This window comes from Somniosus microcephalus, chromosome 21 (genome assembly GCF_052327205.1).
Source record: "Somniosus microcephalus isolate GS21.2 chromosome 21, FLI_Smic_1.0, whole genome shotgun sequence".
Lineage (NCBI taxonomy): Eukaryota > Metazoa > Chordata > Chondrichthyes > Squaliformes > Somniosidae > Somniosus > Somniosus microcephalus.
Genome location: NC_141007.1, coordinates 76,553,292 through 76,572,148, shown reverse-complemented (window position 1 = coordinate 76,572,148; position 18,857 = coordinate 76,553,292). Strand labels below are relative to the sequence as shown.

General features: G+C 52.0%; 1 protein-coding gene across 1 annotated transcript in view; it reads right to left on the bottom strand.

Annotated features, from left to right (window-relative positions):
• The window catches only part of LOC147102984 (ran GTPase-activating protein 1-like), a 734,758-nt gene extending 719,848 nt beyond the window's left edge, over positions 1-14,910 (bottom strand). The window contains exon 1 of the mRNA XM_085964117.1: positions 14,876-14,910. Within this exon, the coding sequence (XP_085820243.1) occupies positions 14,876-14,910 (35 nt within the window). The remainder of the gene's footprint in view (positions 1-14,875) is intronic.
• Between the last annotated feature and the right edge of the window lie 3,947 nt (positions 14,911-18,857).

The window sequence follows — 18,857 nt, the reverse complement described above, 5'->3', positions numbered from 1 at the left end:
ACTTACTAGAATGGTACCAGTGATGCGGGACTTCAGTTACGTGGAGAGACTGGAGAAGCTGGGGTTGCTCTCCTTAGAGCAGAGAAGATTAAGAGGAGATTTGATAGAGGTGTTCAAAATCATGAAGTATGTCTCCAGTGGTGCCCTGGAAGGAGCCAGAGGCAAAGAAATTGAGAGCAGTGACGTTCACAGTGATTGGTAATGCGTGGCCACCAGGTCCAGCAGGGAGTAGGTCTTCTTCCAGGAGGCTACAGATGTCTGCGACCACCTGACATGACAATCTCAGCCTCCAGAAGCACTGCTCTCTCGAAAGGTCAAGGAAGCGGAGCCTCTGTCTGTACACCCTGTCAGGTGGGTAGTACCTCCTGCGAACTCGGCCCCTCCTTGCTCTCCTCTCGGTTGTCCACCTGCAGCTCCAACCACTGCACAACCTTGCTGCTGTGGGTGGCGATTGGCTTCTTCGTCCGAGGTCCAATCTAAAGCAGCCATGTCAGCCACCCATCCTGGTATTCTCTTGTGTGAACACCTCCAAACTTTACCAACACGTCTGTCACCACAAGAACTCTCAGCAAACTGTTTACCAGAGAGAACAGGGAAAGAAGCTGTGAGCGATGAGCCTTTATTCATATTGGGACACCTGCCCTTTAACCACTCCCATGAAGTGCCGCTCAGTCGTGCCTCCGTTTTACTGCCGAGATTCCCCAATCCCGAGAAACTCGCGTGGGAGGCGTTAATTTCAAATCGCAGTCAAAATTTGAGGGAAGTACACCCCCACCAACATCGGATTACTCAGCCACACCCAAACCCGCCTCCGCTGAAACATGGTGGGTGCGTTGGAGGCGGGTTTGGGGTTTGATATTATAACCTACCTCATGGCACTAATCCGCACGCCACTGGGGGCTAAAACGCCTCTACAGACACCTGGGCAGAAGATGCAGCTCCCAACACCGAATGTGGCACTCCACTACTCTAGACGCTGCTCCAGTTTCCCTTCAATAAATACGCAATTGCAAAAATAAATATACAGACTAGTTTGCAATAACCCCATTTGCGGCTGAGCCGAGTTCTGCAGCAGAAGCAGCGACGTCAGCTCTACAGAAGGATTCTACTCCTTACATATTCCTCCAAATTCGCACAGAGAGGATTTAATACTTTCAAAATGGACAGCTGCAAGAGAGAAATTGAACTGTGAAGATGATCGCGGTCAGCGAGGCTGAAAATATTTGAAGATCCATCAACAGTATAGTACATGGTTCTGCAGCTGCAATAAATGAAACATGGTTCAGTTACATACTCTGACCAAAACATTCCCTGTGCATCTCTACTCAAACACTCCGGAGAAGCAAAAACAGCGATCGACATTATTGCAAAGTGTAAAAAAAATTACTCTTACTCAAAGTTCTGCTGTGACCCCAGGAACAACCAATTGCCACCTGAAGGAATGTGAATTACCAACAGGCAGTGATAGCTGCATTGTGATTACACCAGGGACCACGTCTGTGTCTCTCCCAAATCCCGGCCATATTACTGGGATTGGGAGACAATAACCCTCTGATTGATAATACGCACATTTCTGAACAACAACGATTTTCTCTTAACTGAAAGCAGATGAGCTCCTGATCGCTCAAAGACGTCAAACCCAACACTGATGCTACAGTCCAGGAAACCTGATTTTACTTTATTTCGCAGCAAAACTCAATTTAAGACTGAATACTTGCAATGTTGCACACACACAATAGTGAAATGCATTCTGATCATTATTTCTTAGCATGGAAGTCATTTGTTAACATGCAGAGATTACATTGGAGTTGCGAATCCTGGTGTGTGGACACAGCAAACACCATGGACACATTAGACAGTGTCTGTACAGGACAACCAAGAAAGAGGGAACCAGAAACAAAACTCAACTATTCCAATGCTGATGAGACACTGGGGCTGATTTTAACCATCAGCGGTTGCGAATCGATCACCGGTTATACACCACGGCCTTGCCCCTCCCTATCTCTGTAACCTCCTCCAGCCCTACAACCCTCCGAGATCTCTGCCCTCCTCCAATTCTGGCCTCTTGAACATCCCCAATGTTAATTACTTCACCATTGGCGCCGTGCCTTCAGCTGCCTGGGCCTGAGCTCTGGAATTCCCTCCCTCCACCTCTCTCCTCCTTTAAGATGCTCCTTAAAACCTACCTCACCTGTCCTAATTTCTCCTTATGTGACTAGGTGTCAAATTTTGTTTGAGAATCGCTCCCGTGAAGCCCCTTGGGGTGTTTTATTACGTTAAAGGCGCTATATAAATGCAAGTTGTTGCTGGTGGTGATGCTGCAATTTTCCTATTCACAGACTGCAATGGAAAGGAAAACCGAGCAGGGTGTATAACGGGTGGCAAGTCCACGACCGTCCGCTTACAGTCACCGCCAATGTTCACATTAAGCTGTGCCGCCGCAGTGCAGTCTGGAGGTCTTATCTCTTAAATGGAAAAACCGCGCATGCCGCGGAAATTTGAACGGGCCGCCCTCCCCCCCAAAATTAGAGGGAACACTGGGGGGAAAGGGGAAAAGGGGAAATGGGGGAAAGGGAAAAGGGGAGGGGGAAAAGGGAAGGGGGAAAGGGAAGGGGAAGGGGGAAAGGGAAGGGGGAAAAGGGAAGGGAAAGGGGGAAAAGGGAAGAGGAAAAGGGAAGGGGAAAGGGAAGGGGAAAGGGGGAAATGAAGGGGGAAAGGGAAGGGGAAAGGGGAAAGGGGGAAGGGGAAGGGGAAAGGGAAGGGGAAAGGAGAGGGGAAGGGGAAAGGGAAGGGGAAAGGAGAAGGGAAGGGGAAGAGAAGGGAAGGGGGAAGGGAAGGGGGAAAGGGAAGGGGGAAGGGGCTGGGGGGAAAGGGAAGGGGGAAGGGGCTGGGGGGAAGGGAAGGGGGAAGGGGAAGGGAAGGGGGAAGGGGCTGGGGGGAAGGGAAGGGGGAAGGGGAAGGGAAGGGGGAAGGGGCTAGGGGGAAGGGGCTGGGGGGAAGGGACGGGGGAAGGGGCGGGGGGGCGGAGTGAGGTGGGGGCAGGGGGCGGAGTGAGGTGGGGGCAGGGGGCGGAGTGAGGTGGGGGCAGGGGGCGGGGGGGCAGGAGGCGGGGGGAAAGGGGTGGGGGGCAGGAGGCGGGGGGCAGGGGGGCAGGAGGCGGGGGGAAGAGCACCTCCATAAAAAAAGCTGCCATCTATTTTAAAACGAATGCGCCAGTCATAAAGGAATGAAACATCACAAAGATTATTTCCACCAGAGGTAATTAGCCTCTCGACAAGACTTGTGCCAATACCCCGCCCGCACCCCTCCTCACTAACCCCGCCCACACACCCCATACAAACCCCGCCCACACCCCTAACAAACCCCGCCCGCACCCCTCCTCACAAACCCCGCCCACACCCTTCCTCACAAACCCCGCCCACACCCTGCCTCTCAAACCCCGCCCACACCCCTCCTCACAAACCCCGCCCACACCCCTCCTCACAAACCCCGCCCACACCCTTCCTCACAAACCCCGCCCACACCCTTCCTCACAAACCCCGCCCACACCCTTCCTCACAAACCCCGCCCACACCCCTCCTCACAAACCCCGCCCACACCCTTCCTCACAAACCCCGCCCACACATCCCTCCTCACAAACCCCCCCACACCCTTCCTCACAAACCCCGCCCACATCCCTCCTCACAAACCCCGCCCACACCCTCCTCACAAACCCCGCCCACACCCCGCCTCACAAACCCCGCCCACACCCTTCCTCACAAACCCCGCCCACACCCCTCCTCACAAACCCCGCCCACACCCCTCCTCACAAACCCCGCCCACACCCTTCCTCACAAACCCCGCCCACACCCTTCCTCACAAACCCCGCCCACACCCCTCCTCACAAACCCCGCCCACACCCCTCCTCACAAACCCCGCCCACACCCTTCCTCACAAACCCCGCCCACACCCTCCTCACAAACCCCGCCCACACCCTTCCTCACAAACCCCGCCCACACCCCTCCTCACAAACCCCGCCCACACCCTTCCTCACAAACCCCGCCCACACCCTTCCTCACAAACCCCGCCCACACCCTTCCTCACAAACCCCCCCACACCCTTCCTCACAAACCCCGCCCACATCCCTCCTCACAAACCCCGCCCACACCCTTCCTCACAAACCCCGCCCACACCCCGCCTCACAAACCCCGCCCACACCCTTCCTCACAAACCCCGCCCACACCCTTCCTCACAAACCCCGCCCACACCCTTCCTCACAAACCCCGCCCACACCCCTCCTCACAAACCCCGCCCACACCCCTCCTCACAAACCCCGCCCACACCCTTCCTCACAAACCCCGCCCACACCCTTCCTCACAAACCCCGCCCACACCCCTCCTCACAAACCCCGCCCACACCCTTCCTCACAAACCCCGCCCACACCCTTCCTCACAAACCCCGCCCACACCCTTCCTCACAAACCCCGCCCACACCCTTCCTCACAAACCCCGCCCACACCCCTCCTCACAAACCCCGCCCACACCCTTCCTCACAAACCCCGCCCACACCCCGCCTCACAAACCCCGCCCGCACCCTTCCTCACAAACCCCGCCCACACCCCTCCTCACAAACCCCGCCCACACCCCTCCTCACAAACCCCGCCCACACCCCTCCTCACAAACCCCGCCCACACCCCTCACAATCCCCGCCCACACCCCTCCTCACAAACCCCGCCCACACCCCTCCTCACAAACCCCACCCACACCCTTCCTCACAAACCCCGCCCACACCCCTCCTCACAAACCCCGCCCACACCCTTCCTCACAAACCCCGCCCACACCCTTCCTCACAAACCCCGCCCACACCCTTCCTCACAAACCCCGCCCACACCCTTCCTCACAAACCCCGCCCACACCCTTCCTCACAAACCCCGCCCACACCCTTCCTCACAAACCCCGCCCACACCCCTCCTCACAAACCCCGCCCACACCCCTCCTCACAAACCCCGCCCACACCCCTCCTCACAAACCCCGCCCACACCCTTCCTCACAAACCCCGCCCACACCCCTCACAAACCCCGCCCACACCCTTCCTCACAAACCCCGCCCACACCCCTCCTCACAAACCCCGCCCACACCCCTCCTCACAAACCCCGCCCACACCCCTCCTCACAAACCCCGCCCACACCCCTCACAAACCCCGCCCACACGTACTAATTCAGGCACAGGCCTCAAAAAACATTCAGAGGTGATGAATCAAAATAGCAACTCAGTCCACTTACTGCAATTTCTAGAATGTCACTCAGATTGAACAAGAGGAGGTAACATCTAAACTCAAGTTATAATGGCAAATTTCGCCACCATATTAACTTACCTGATGGCTCATAATCCAGTTTACACTTTGGGCTTCAAGTAAGGTGAACATTTTGGTTACCATGTTCAAATTAATATTTTCTCATCTAAATAAATTAAGTATATCAGCCGGAATCACTAAATAGCAGCCAAGAGAAGGAGGCTTCACTCTAGCCCAGGGGATGCCAAGGCCAAAGATACCACCCACACTGCTGCTCCAGTGCAGATAAACTAACTCAGCCACGACCCCGGATCAAACCTCGGACTTCCTGGCTTGTAGAACTCAGTACCATACCATAGTGGGAGCCTTTAGCTAATAACGTATAGGGGAAGCTCGAGTCACACTTTATGATATTGCTCGCACACACGCAGTCAGGCACACAAAAACACAGACACTCACTCACACAGACACAGACACACACACTCACTCACACAGACACAGACACACACACTCACTCACACAGACACAGACACACACACTCACTCACACAGACATAGACACACACACTCACTCACACAGACACAGACACACACACTCACTCACACAGACATAGACACAGACACTCACTCACACAGACACAGACACAGACACTCACTCACACAGACATAGACACACACACTCACTCACACAGACACAGGCTCACACAGACACAGAGACACACCCACACTCACACACAGACACATATATGAACATAAGTAAGACATAAGACATAGGAGCAGGAGTAGGTCATTTGGCCCCTCGAGCCTGCTCCGCCATTCAATAAGATCATGGCTGATCTGATCTTGGCTTCAACTCCACTTCCCCGCCCGCTCCCCATAACCCTCGACTCCCTTACCTTTCAAAAAGACATTCACACACTCAGACACAGATGCACTCAGACAGACAGACACGCACTCACAGACAGACACACGCATGCACAGACGCGCACACACACCCACCCAGACATGCACACACACACTCACTCTCACCCACACAGACACACCCACACAGACACACAGTCATACACACCCACACACCCACATACAGACACAGACTCACACACACACTCTCACACACACAGTCATACACACCCACACACAGACACAGACTCACACACAGACACTCACTCATACTCACACAGACACACAAAGCATCTATGCTATTTGCTTCAACCACTCCCTATGGTAGTGAGTTCCATATTCGAACCACCGTAGGAGTAAAGAAATGTTTCCTTATTTCCCTATTGGATTTATTAGTGACTATCTTGTAATTATGGTCGCTAGTTCTGGATTCTCCCACAAGTGGGAACATTCTCTCCACATCTACCCTGTCCAACCCATTCATAATTTTAAAGACGTCAATCAGGAAACCTCTAAATCTGCTCTTTTCTAATGAATGACTAGGGTGTTGTTGCATTGTCCTCAGCTTGTGGCCACTAGAATTGCAGGAACAGCACAAAAACAGAGTTGTGACCAAATATTAACACAGGAGGTTGTGTGCACAGTCTTCCAAGAGGGAGACTAGACTGATTTTGATAGACCTCAGCTTCAAGTCTCATCGCTCAATCATCCGCAACAAACCTTCACCTTTCAACCATTTAGAATGTTAAAAAATCAATAGTGTTGGCTTTTAGTCAAACACAAACTGCGATGTCATCACAAAACTTCACTGTCAAAGGGATTCCAGTCACTGAAATACTAGGAACCAAAAACTCTTGTGAATCAATAAGGTTGAAAGAGACACCATCACAGATCTCATGCCACAGGCAACTTGGCTTTCAGAACATTTTGGTATCTCACATTCTACAAATGCTCACACCAGCAGCCCCTTCTTGCCATCACATAATACAGTGGGTCACACAGGTTGCTCTTTAAATAAGGTTTAAAACGTTTACGCAAGTTACATAGTGTATCCTCAACCCTCCAGAGAGTACTTTGAAAAATATATATACTTCTGAGACAATTGATCCTGTTTCTTTCTAGCTCAGCTGGAGTGAGTGAGGCTGTGCTGATAAACCATCACACAATTGCCCCACGCGTTATGGAGCCAGGCTGTTGGAGGGCGAGAATCTAAGCTGATCAGCTTGTGTACACGTCAATAAACAGCTGAGTCAAACTCGGCCTGAATTATATATATTTTTATAAGAACACATTTTGGACCAGTTATACGGTTAGGGGGAAAAATTCAGATGGTTTGCGCCTCCCGTTGGTGCTAACGCGGCGCAAAGCACGTAGCACCCGGGTGCGGCGCCACTAACGCCTCCCACGAAATTCAGCGGTGGCAGCCGGTAGCACCTCTGGCGATGATGTCACCGCCCTGTGCAGCGCCCCGACCGCAAACTTGGCTTGCGCCCCCTGACTTACCATCGGACGCTATGTCCGACAGGGTCAGGGTGGCGTTTCAGCGGCCGCGGCAGCGCAAATTAAAGGGCAGGTGCCAGGCAGCCATTTTTTTTGGGCTGCCTGCCAGCACCTGCCCCCTCGCGCCTCCTCCTGCGGGGTGCCGGCCGCGATCGGTCAGCCCGGCGCTCCTCCTCCAGTGCCGAGCGGCTCTTTTGCCAGCACCCCACTCCCCGGTGGTCCAGCAGGGCCCCGGTGCGTGATGCACTAGGCCCCTCCCCTTTAATCAGGGGAGGGAGGCCTGCAGTACCGCGGCGCTGCGTCCTGGCACGCATGGCGCTGTTGCACGTAGCGCCGCGATATTCAATGGGAGTGCCCCAAGAGGGAGGAGGAGCTCTTCCCGTAACGCCCCGCCTCCTGCTTGGGCGCTACCGTTCAATTTTGGGTGCGGGGGTGCTAACTTTTTCAGGGCGCTAAAAGTAGCCCCCCGTGAAGTTATCGCCCCAAAGGGGGCGCGACCCAATTTTTCCCCTTAGAAGTATATCAATTTGTAAACGGACAACTGCATTGAAGGAATATTGCACCTCTAAAGGGGTGTTGGGCTGGACATCTTTTATCTGCATTGTCTATAGAATTTGTACATGAGAATAGTCAAATCTTATAAAAGGAAGAAAGACATCCCAAAGCGCTTTACAGTCAGCCAATGAAGTACTTTTTGAAGTGGAGTCACTGTTGTAATGTAGGAAACACAGCAGCCAATTTTCACACAGCAAGCTCCCACAAACAGCAATGTGATAATGACCGGATAAACTGTTTTTAGATGTTGATTGAGGGATAAATATTGGCCCCAGGACACCGGGGAGAACTCCCCCTGCTCTTCTTTGAAATAGTGGCCATGGGATCTTTAACATCCACCTGAGCTGGAAGACGGGGCCTCGGTTTCACGTCTCATCCGAAAGACAGCACCTCAGACAGTGCAGCACTCCCTCAGCACTGCCCCTCCGACAGTGCGGCGCTCCCTCAGTACTACCCCTCCGACAGTGCAGTGCTCCCTCAGCACTGCCCCTCCGACAGTGCGGCGCTCCCTCAGCACTGCCCCTCCTGTAAGGGGTTTTCCTGAGAGATGTCCCTGAGGTTTCTCTCCCTGGAGGCCTCTCTCTCTTGCACAGTAAAACCGTGAGTGGTTCGACCCACTCGCCCCTTAGATTCTGTACTCTGGACTTTGGGGCAGGAACTACAATGTAGAGAAAACTCTTGTAGACCAAGTTTGATGAAACAAAATGAAATTTTATTGCATAAGGAAAAATATCAAATCAAATGCAAGCAGATAAGGGAGTACATGGGAGGGAAAAACATACAAACAAATCATAACGACACAGTACTAACTAAGGCAAATACAGGCATCTTATACTCTACAAAGATCATCATGAAATAAGGAAACACACGGAACATCGAGGGACAACTCATGTTAATTGTACCCTTAAATCCACCCCCTTATTAAACCTATCTAGATCCGATTGTGAAGGGCCAGAAACATGCTCACCAATCCCACTAGGAAGTGCAAGGTTTTGAAATCAAGTCTGTGTTTTGATCCCTTCAGGCGCTCCGTCTCCTCGTGGATCGTGGAACTCCTGCGAGCTGCGCCACACCTCTCTCCTGAGGTGGGGGTCGGGGCGGCTGGACACCGGCGGTTCTGGCTGTCGGCGGGGTCGGGGATCGTCGGCTCGACCCCGGTCAGAGGAGCCTTGGGCTGGCTCCCATCGCTTCTTCAGTTCGTTTTTGTCTCTTCTCCCGAGTTGGGTCGATGGCCTCTCGTTTCGGCAACGGCCCGGGGATGGTCGATGATCTCCCAATGTGTTTCCCCGGGGTGGGACGCCGGCTTCCAAACGGCCTTCTTGATGTTGGCTTGATTCTTCTTCCTCCTCCGATGGTGGAGAGGAGTTTGCTGATCTTCTCCTGAGTGTCCGGATTCAAGCTCTTGCCCCAACTGCCGAAAAGTCTTCCAGATATACCTTTCTTCCAGAAACTTCCATCTCCCGCCCAAAATCAGGTTAGTCTTTGTTTAACTTTTGGCGGGCTGGGAGTACAGCGGGGTAGTTATTATATTTTAAAATGTTTTCGATGGCCGGTAAAGGCCCATCTCTGGTCTGGAATGACCTTCATTGTTTTTAATGTCCTGCTGATCTCGTTATCTAGTCCTGGGTGCTGTTCTCATGAATATGAAATTGTCCCCTTTTGTCTGGGTCAACATTTAGATGGCCTCTGTCTCCAGGCCGATCTTGACTGGATCTGCATCTAATCCATATGTATACCTGTGGGTCTGGTTTCATTCTCTCAGAAACGGCTTCCAGAACTTACTGTGGGTTGAATCCACAAAGTTGTCTGAGGTTGCGCAGGAACCATTTTAAAGTGTCCCAATAAGCTGGTCACATGGTATGGTGGCCATTTTGTATGCCCCTTTTTTTGGGCTTCTTTTAAAACAGTCTTTAAAATCACGGCCTCTTCTGCCATTTGACCCTTATTAATATAAAGTCCAATTTTGCGAATCCTACACTCCCCCCTGATGATACTGTAACTTGCTTGAAGTATCATAATTCTGTGTGAGCAAAATATTCTGACCTTCCACAATCTAACCATCCCCAGTGTTTACCTATCTATGACCCCACGACACATGCATTTCCCATTTCAGAAAAATCTAGTGTACATTAAGCATCTATAGATGGCAATCTCTTGGAGTTAAAAAAACTAACAACTTACTTCCAGGTGTGGAGGGGGTCCTTATACCCCTACATCACCTAGTGCATACACATTACTTTCTAATAATAACATCACATCTAATAAAACTTCAATAATAAAATAAAGTACACACACAAAAAATTCAAAATGCACATGAATACACATCAAAAATAATAGAGGAGGGAGGGAAAATTTTAACTTTATACAAAGCAGCAAAATCTAAAAGGGTGTCTCTTCTTCTACCCGCACATAATTTCTCCCTCCATTCCCCTCTATTCTCGTACTTTTGCGAATGTTTGATGACCTTTTTACAGTGTACAAACAGTAAATAAACGACAATGATAACCTGGCACACTACAAGAATGTGGGAGGCTATCCTAATCCAGGAAGGGACTTCTATATTAGTGAACAGGTCCCACCACGGTAGGGTCACTATGTCCAATACGTCTGCCCCTATCTCTAAAGTCTTCTGCTCCAGTGTGTAGAAGTATTTCTGTGAAACAACAATAGCTTTTAATATCTTGGTGAGGTGTTCAGGGAGAGGGGGAAAGATATATCCAAAATGTGCAACGAATCGCTGCGGATCGGTGAAATTCTCTTTCACAGTGAAACGGCCCTCACCCAGTAACCACGCCCCATATAGCATACAAGCTTCGTTCTGCGCAGCCTGATCGGACGCATTCCGATCCTCCCTAATGAGGGCATTTACCGTTCTGACGTGTTTCTCCAGCTCAGCTATTATCTCTTTTAAGTGTAGTGTCAAGGCCTGGTCCTCATGTAACTCAGAACCCACTACCTTATTCTCATCAGTCAGTATCTTTCTTAACTGTGTTTTCAAACCATTGATCTAGGTTTGCAGCTCCACATCATCCAATGTGTTGATGACGGAAGTTCCTGTATTAAAAGCTGTGAAAATATCATTTACTGCACCCCTTCTTTGTCTCCCTATCCTGTCCAAGACCTCATGTGGTGTGGTGTACAATTTGGCTCTGTCGACATCGGCAAAGTCGAATTCATAAAACTGTTTAAACATGTTTGTTAACAGGACCTGGTATAATTGCTCCGTTTCCTTGGGGCACCACTCTGGCAATCGTACCTCGGTGAGGTTTAAAATCACCGAAGCCACCGCGTAGTGGACCCCTTGGTACAGTACCTGACCTGTGGGTACCAATACCAATCCGTTCCCGGGTCCCTTTGTCGTGGTGGGGCACCCTTCCTTGAGGGCTTTAGCTACCGGAACTGTGGGCAGGGGCTTGCGGGGTCGGGTGATGAGCTCCGTGGCGTTTACTGGGATCTGTGAGTATGGGACTCCGCACGCCCGTGTGCTGATGTCCCACCTCATTCCTTGTCCAGCATCCTGCCACTGCCTTTGGAAAAAGATGGAGATGCCTGTGGGGCAAGCGCGTTCTGAACCCCACATACAAATGTAGATCCCCTCATCTGGTTCCCACCATTTGTCCCAACGGACACTCAACCCCCCGTGAGTTCCTGTTATCGTCCGATGGGTGTTGTTACCCAATCTCTCCCATTCCACAGTTGAGTTCGTCATGGTGCTGCTCAACTTGCGCAGCCACCACCAATGGTCCAAAGGTACATGTCCGTGGCAAACAAGGCAAATCTTCTTGCCCACGGTGACACTGATCCTGGGTGCAATGATCCACACCCTGGGGCACGTCAGAGACGTTTCTCTGTATGCAAACCCCGTCTGGCTGGAGTATTCAGTAGAGTTCGACCCCAGCCAGCCTGGCCATCTTCCTTCATGGAAGTAGGCAGCAGTCTCTTCAGCGTCCCGTGAGCCGGTTCCGTCAGTCGCGATGGGGCCTCTGTTGCCAGAGCACCCATAGATGGTAGAGTCCTTAGTGCGGCCCCGATAGGCCCAGCTCCACCCGATCATCACGAATGTGACGAGGATCCCTCTCATCTTTACTGGCTTCTGTAATAAATCACACAATATAGCCAGGCTCCCGAGAGATTCTGGCTTAGGTGACGGCATGATCGGGTCTTTCAGCCTCGATCCAAAACAACACGCATACTGGGCAGATTTAAAACTACTTAAACTCTAATCATTTTAATAATTACACACCTTAAACTTAAACCTAATCTTATGTACAGCGCCGCCCGTCCCCGGGCGGCTTGCCTAATCCCTGATTGGACTGCAGCTCGCCGCTCCCTGCGGTGGGGCTGCAGTGACCTGTGGCTTGGGTTCCCCGCAGCCTTTTGCTGTTAATCGGGGACTGTGTTTTTTCAAGGATTTCTGAAGTCGGCGTTTACTGAGAACGGGGGACTCGGGCCAAGGTTTTACCGGCTGAGGCGTTCGAGTCGACCTGCGAAAAGGTGCTTTGGGCGTGGCTCCCTTAGCGAGTGGACCTTCGGGTGGGACCTTAGCTCTCACAGTCCGTGGCTGTTCCACGACTGTGGGCTTCGGCTCCCTTCCCTCAGGCTCCGCCCCTTTGGGATTTGGGCAGGCTCCCTTGGCGAGTGGACCTTCGGGTGGGACTTTAGCTCTCACAGCCCGTGGCTCTTCCACGACTGTGGGCTTCGGCTCCCTCCCCTCAGGCTCCGCCCCTTCGGGAATTGGGCCTGTGGCAGACGGCTCCTCCTCACCTGTCCCTACAGGTGGAGAATCTCTGCCCCCAATTTCTACCTCCCCCACGCTTGAGTCGAGGGCGGGACCTACGTCCTCCGACTCCACCTCCTCCAGAATCGTGTCGAGGGCGGGACCTTGTTGTTCGGGCCCCTCCTCGTCCGAGTCCCAGGCCATAGGGGAAACCTCCCCCCAGGTGGGCGGGACAGCTTCTCCTTCCAAGCAGGCTACAACGCCAGCTTGTGTGGTCTGTGGCTCATCGCGCGCCTCAGGCTGAGGATCTTTACCCTCAGACCTGGCTTCGGTTGCTGATGCTCTTGCACCCGGTTTAAACAGTTTGCACTGATTGATGTGAAACCATTTAGTGTGCCGGGGCAACTTCACTGCATATACCATGGGGCTGGCCTTGTCTACAATGCTGTAGGGCCCCATGTACAGTGGTTCTAAACTCCCTACTCGGGCATAGTTTCTCACCATGACCTGATCTCCGACTTCCCACTCGATTGCCTTTCGGGGTTCAAGCAGCAATCGGTTGCCCTGATGCTGCCTCCCCATGTTCCCAGCCGCTTGCCCACAGATCTGTTTCAGGCGCTCAAAGAGGGTCCGGGCAAACTTGTCCCGGTTTACCTCTCGGAGCTGACCCTCAGTGAGCACCGGGGCTAGTACATGAGTGGGGGTTCGCATGACTCTCCCAGTCATTAATTCGTGCGGGGAGTACCCCGTACTTTTAGACTGGCTAGCCCGGATCCCCATGAGGACTAGAGGCAAGGCCTCCGCCCATTTCTGGGGCGAGTCCCTCATCTCCTTCTTCAGCTTTTCCTTTAAGGTGCAGTTCATGCGTTCCACAATCCCAGATGACTGCGGGTTGTGGGCCACGTGCCACTTCCCTTCAATGCCTAAGAGCATGAGGGTGTCCTGCATCACTTGGCCAGTGAAATGAGCCCCTCGGTCAGACTCCACAAATCGTGGTAGTCCCCACCGCGAGAACACCTCCTGGACCAAGATCCTGGCAGTACTAAGTGCCGTGGCTGTTCGGCATGGGAAGGCTTCCACCCACTTGGTGAACACATCCACCAGGACAAGGCAGTACTTATAGCCTCCCTGGGCGGTGGGCAGGGGCCCGATGTAGTTGACCTGTATCAACTGCCATGGTCCCTCTACTCTCCTGGTGTGCCCCATGGACACCTTCCTTTTCTGGGGGTCTTGGTTGTTTGCAGCGCACACAAGACAATTAGCAGAGAACTCGCGGACATCGTCCCGAAGTCCCGGCCACCATCCTGCCTGTTCTACCCGTTGCCAGGTGACCTCAGGCCCGGGGTGTCCTGCTCCTGGACCCTCGTGGGCCAGTTGAAGGAATTCCCTCCGGTGCTGCTGTGGCACAACCCACTGGTCCTCTCGGAACAGCATGCCTTCCTTGATGGGGAGGGCTGCTGTACCGTATGGACTCTCTACTTCCTTGCCCTCAGTGATGGCCTTGAGGACTGTTTTTAGGGCGGGATCTAGGGTTTGGATGGTCTTGAGGTCTGGGGGCAGTGTTACCCCTGTGGTACCCTGAGTCCCATCCCTGCCTCGGATCACTGCCACGGGTTTGGACCCATAGGGATCCCAAAAGGTACCGGTGCGGGCACCCTCCCTGGCTAGCATATCCGCTCGCTGATTACCCTCGCCGCGGGGTTCCGTGGAGGAATGGGCCTTTACCTTGTGGATAAAGACTTCCCCTTTCTCTCCCACCGCAGCTAAGATCTTTTCTAACAGGGGCTTCACGGTTAAGGGTCGCCCGTCCGCAGAGGTATATCCGCGGCGGGACCAGATGGCTAGGTACTCCGTACATGAGTTGCATGTGAACATGCTGTCCGAGCAAATCGTGTATGGGGTGGGGAAGATCTCGGGGTGTGTAACGACGTACACTACCACGGCCAGTTCAGCCCGCTGGGCGCTCATGGTGCTGGGGAGCTTAATCGCCAGGGCAATGTTTGCCGTGGGGTCATAAACTCCACACCCCGTGAGACGCTCGCCAGCGGATACCATGCTGGAACCGTCCACGTAGATCTCGCGGCCCATGGGATGTATCCCGGCCCGTAAACCTACGTCCACCTCCCATACCCCTTCTACGGAACATCGATGGGCTGTTCCGGGATATACCATGTTGGCCGCGAGCTTGGGCTCGCAGAGACCCTTCACCTTCAGCTCCATCTGTGAAAGGAGGAGGGTCCAGCGTGCAATGCGTGCACTGCTTACTGTCCCATCCTTAATCCTTCCATCCAGAAGCATTCGGGTAGGTGTGTGATGGGTGAGGAGAGAGATGGGAGAGGTGCCTGTGAAGATCAGAGATCTTTTCACAGCCCAATGCGTGGCGAGGAGATGCCGCTCGCAATTGGAAAAGCTCCTTTCCACATCAGTGAGCACCCTAGAGGAATAGACCACTGGCCTCAGCTTGTCGTGTCGCTCTTGAAGCAGTACAGCGGTCAAGCTATCCCCGCTAGCCGCTACCTCCAGGAAAAACTCCTCTCCCCCATCTATGGCCCCCAGGGCTGGCGCGGTCTGCAAGTCTCTCGAGTTTCTCAAATGCTGCCTGGCAACCCTCATCCCAGGACCACTCCACTCCCTTGTGTAGGAGTCGGAGCAGCGGGGCTGCTGTGGCTGCATAGTCCTCAATAAAGTCTCTGCAGTACCCGGTCAGTCCCAGAAAGGACCTCACACCCGTTACGGTGTTGGGGATCGGTAGATTTTGCACCGATTCCCGCCTGGCCTTATCTATGGCTCTCTCACCGGCGCGGATGGTTAGACCCAGGAATTTCACTTCCGGCTGGCCGATCCGTGCCTTCTTTGGGTTTACTTTGAAACCCTTTCTTCCTAACAGCTCCAATAACTCGGCCAATAGTGGGCCATGCTCCTCTCTTGAGTCTGTGAACAGGAGCAGGTCGTCCACATACTGCACTAGCTGATTGGGCTGGCTGAACTCTTTTAAACTCCCTGCCAGGCATTGATGGAAAATGCTGGGGCTGTTGTGGAAACCCTGTGGCAAGCAGTTCCAGGTGTACTGTTGCCCTTTAAACGTAAAGGCAAACTTGTACTGATCCTCCCTCCGTAAAGGGATGGACCAAAACCCATTGGAAATATCCAGCACCGTGAACGTGGTCGCGGAGACTGGAATACTTCCTATCAGGTCGGCAACTGCTGCTACTGTCGGCGCGCAGGCTGGGATGTTGCTATTGAGGACTCTGTAGTCCACCGTGGCTCTCCAGGAATCGTCCGGCTTCCTCACCGGCCATAACGGAGAGTTCACGTGGGTGACGATTGGTCTCAACACGCCCTGCTGCACGAGTGAAGATATTGCTGTCTCCATGTCGGGCTCTGCTTCCCGGGGGAAGTTGTACTGTTTTTGGGGTCAGGCCATGGGGTCCCCGTCTACACTGACCTCAAACCCGGTGACCCTCCCGCAATCGTGCTTGTGAGTGGCAAACGTCGTCAGGTGGTCGCACACGAATGCCTGCAAATCTTGTGAGACACCCGTGACCATGAGCTCGAGGTCGTAGCCCTCTTTTGGCTTCACGGTGCACAGGGTCCCTCCTTCTCCTTCCCCTGGGATGACGACTTTGGTGGCAAAAACAGGAAGGCAGATTATTATTTGAATGGCAATAGATTGGGAGAAAGGGAAGTGCAAAGAGACCTGGGTGTTCTTGTGCACCAGTCGCTGAAGGTAAGCATGCAGGTGCAGCAGGTGGTTAAGAAGGCAAATGGTATGTTGGCCTTCGTAGCAAGAGGGTTCGAGTACAGGAACAAGGATGTCTTGCTACAGTTGTACAGGGCCTTAGTGAGACCGCACCTTGAGTATTGTGTGCAGTTTTGGTCGCCTTATCTGAGGAAGGACGTTCTTGCCATGGAGGGAGTGCAGCGAAGATTCACCAGGCTGATACCTGGGATGGCAGGAACGACGTATGAGGATTGTGTCGATTGGGCTTATACTCACTGGAGTTTAGAAGATTGAGAGGGGATCTCATCGAAACCTATAAAATTCTGTCAGGCCTGGACAGACTAGATGCTGGAAGGATGTTCCCGATGGTCGGGGAGTCCAGAACCAGGGGTCATAGTCTAAGGATAAGGGGTAGGACATTTAGGACTGAAATGAGGAGGAATTTCTTCACCCAGAGAGTGGTGAACCTGTGGAACTCTCTGCCACAGAGGGCGGTGGAGGCCAGTTCATTAAATATATTCAAGAAAGAGTTGGATATATTTCTTGATGCTAAAGGGATCAAGGGATATGGGGTGAAGGCAGGGACAGGGTACTGAATTTGAATGATCAGCCATGATCTCATTGAATGGCGGAGCAGGCTCGAAGGGCCGAATGGCCTACTCCTGCTCCTATCTTCTATGTTTCTATGACTACCTTGCCCGGCTCACCCTTACCCGCTCCCCAAAGACAATGGTTTCTTAGGTCCACGAGGATCCCGTGTTCGACCAAGAAATCGGACCCGAGAATCCCTTTCCCATTCTCCACCTCCCACTTCATCAGTGTACACTGTAATGATATCAGCAAATAGTGATGATATTTGTCTGTGTTTGATTACTTATGCCTTACAGCATATTTGTCTGTGTTTTTGATTACTTGTGCCTGACCAGCAGAGGTCATGTGAGAGACAAGCAGTCCAGAGGAGTTTTACTTTCAGTTTCATTCTAGATGCATCACAGCATAGTGTGTTCTGTAAAAGCTGTAGAAAGTCTTGAAGACTTTAGATTAAACAACATTCTCTTTCAGAAATGAGTCTTTATTGAACCCAAAAAGAAATCAAAACATGATGTCAGAAGTGGCTGAAAGAGAAAAAATCTGAAGTTAGTAACTCGATGGGACAGTGAAAGCAGTTGTGGCAAGTAAGCGAAATCAGCTCTCCGCATATTAGCAAGCCAGAAGAGAACATCGTTGCTTACCATTAGAGAATAGCTAACGAAGTGAAAGAATGGAAGGTTTACACCCACCGGCGACGCTTCAATTGACAGGTAATGTGGCTGAAAATTAGAGGAGATTCAAACAACGTGTAGGGTTGTATTTATCAGCAATCGGAGCTGACGATAAAAGTAATAAAAAGAAATCGTCACTGTTTTTACATGTCGTGGGTGATGAAGCGCTCGAGGTGTATAATAACTTCACATTTGATGTTGATGGAGACAAAATGAAGCTCAATAAAATAATGGAACAGTTTGAGGCCTACTGCATACCTAAACGCAACGTGACCTTTGAGAGGCACAAATTTTTCACATGTGTACAGAAAATCGGCAAGACTATTGATCAGTATGTGACTGAACTGAGAAACCGGAGCAAATCGTGTGAATTTGGGGGACTCACAGACTCGCTGATAAAAGACAGACTGGTGTGTGGTATTCCAGATCATGGTCTAAGGGAAAGGCTGCTAAGAGAGCAAGATCTAGACCTGGGAAAAGCCATAGCATTGTGTAGGGCTACAGAGACTGTGAAGTTGCAGGCAAAGGAGCTGTTCAGTGACAGTAGCTGCACCGTGGATGCAGTGAGAAAGAACGGATACAAACCGTTTAACAAAAAGAGCGCCAATGTGAAAAAAGAGACGTGGCCAGCAAACGAAAATGAAAGAGACAATCGAAAGTCATGTAGTCGATGCGATACACAGCATCCACCAAGAAAGTGTCCAGCATATGGTAAAACATGCAATAGATACAACAAAAACAACCATTATGCCCGTTGCTGTAAGAACCAAGCGCAACAAAGCAAGGTCCATACAGTAGATGAAAGCGAGATAGAGGAATTCAATGTAGATGTTGTGTCTGAAAACAAAAAAGAAAGAGACTGGATGTTGACACTAAAAGTGAATGACATACACATTCCATTTAAATTGGATACTGGAGCACAAGTTAATGTG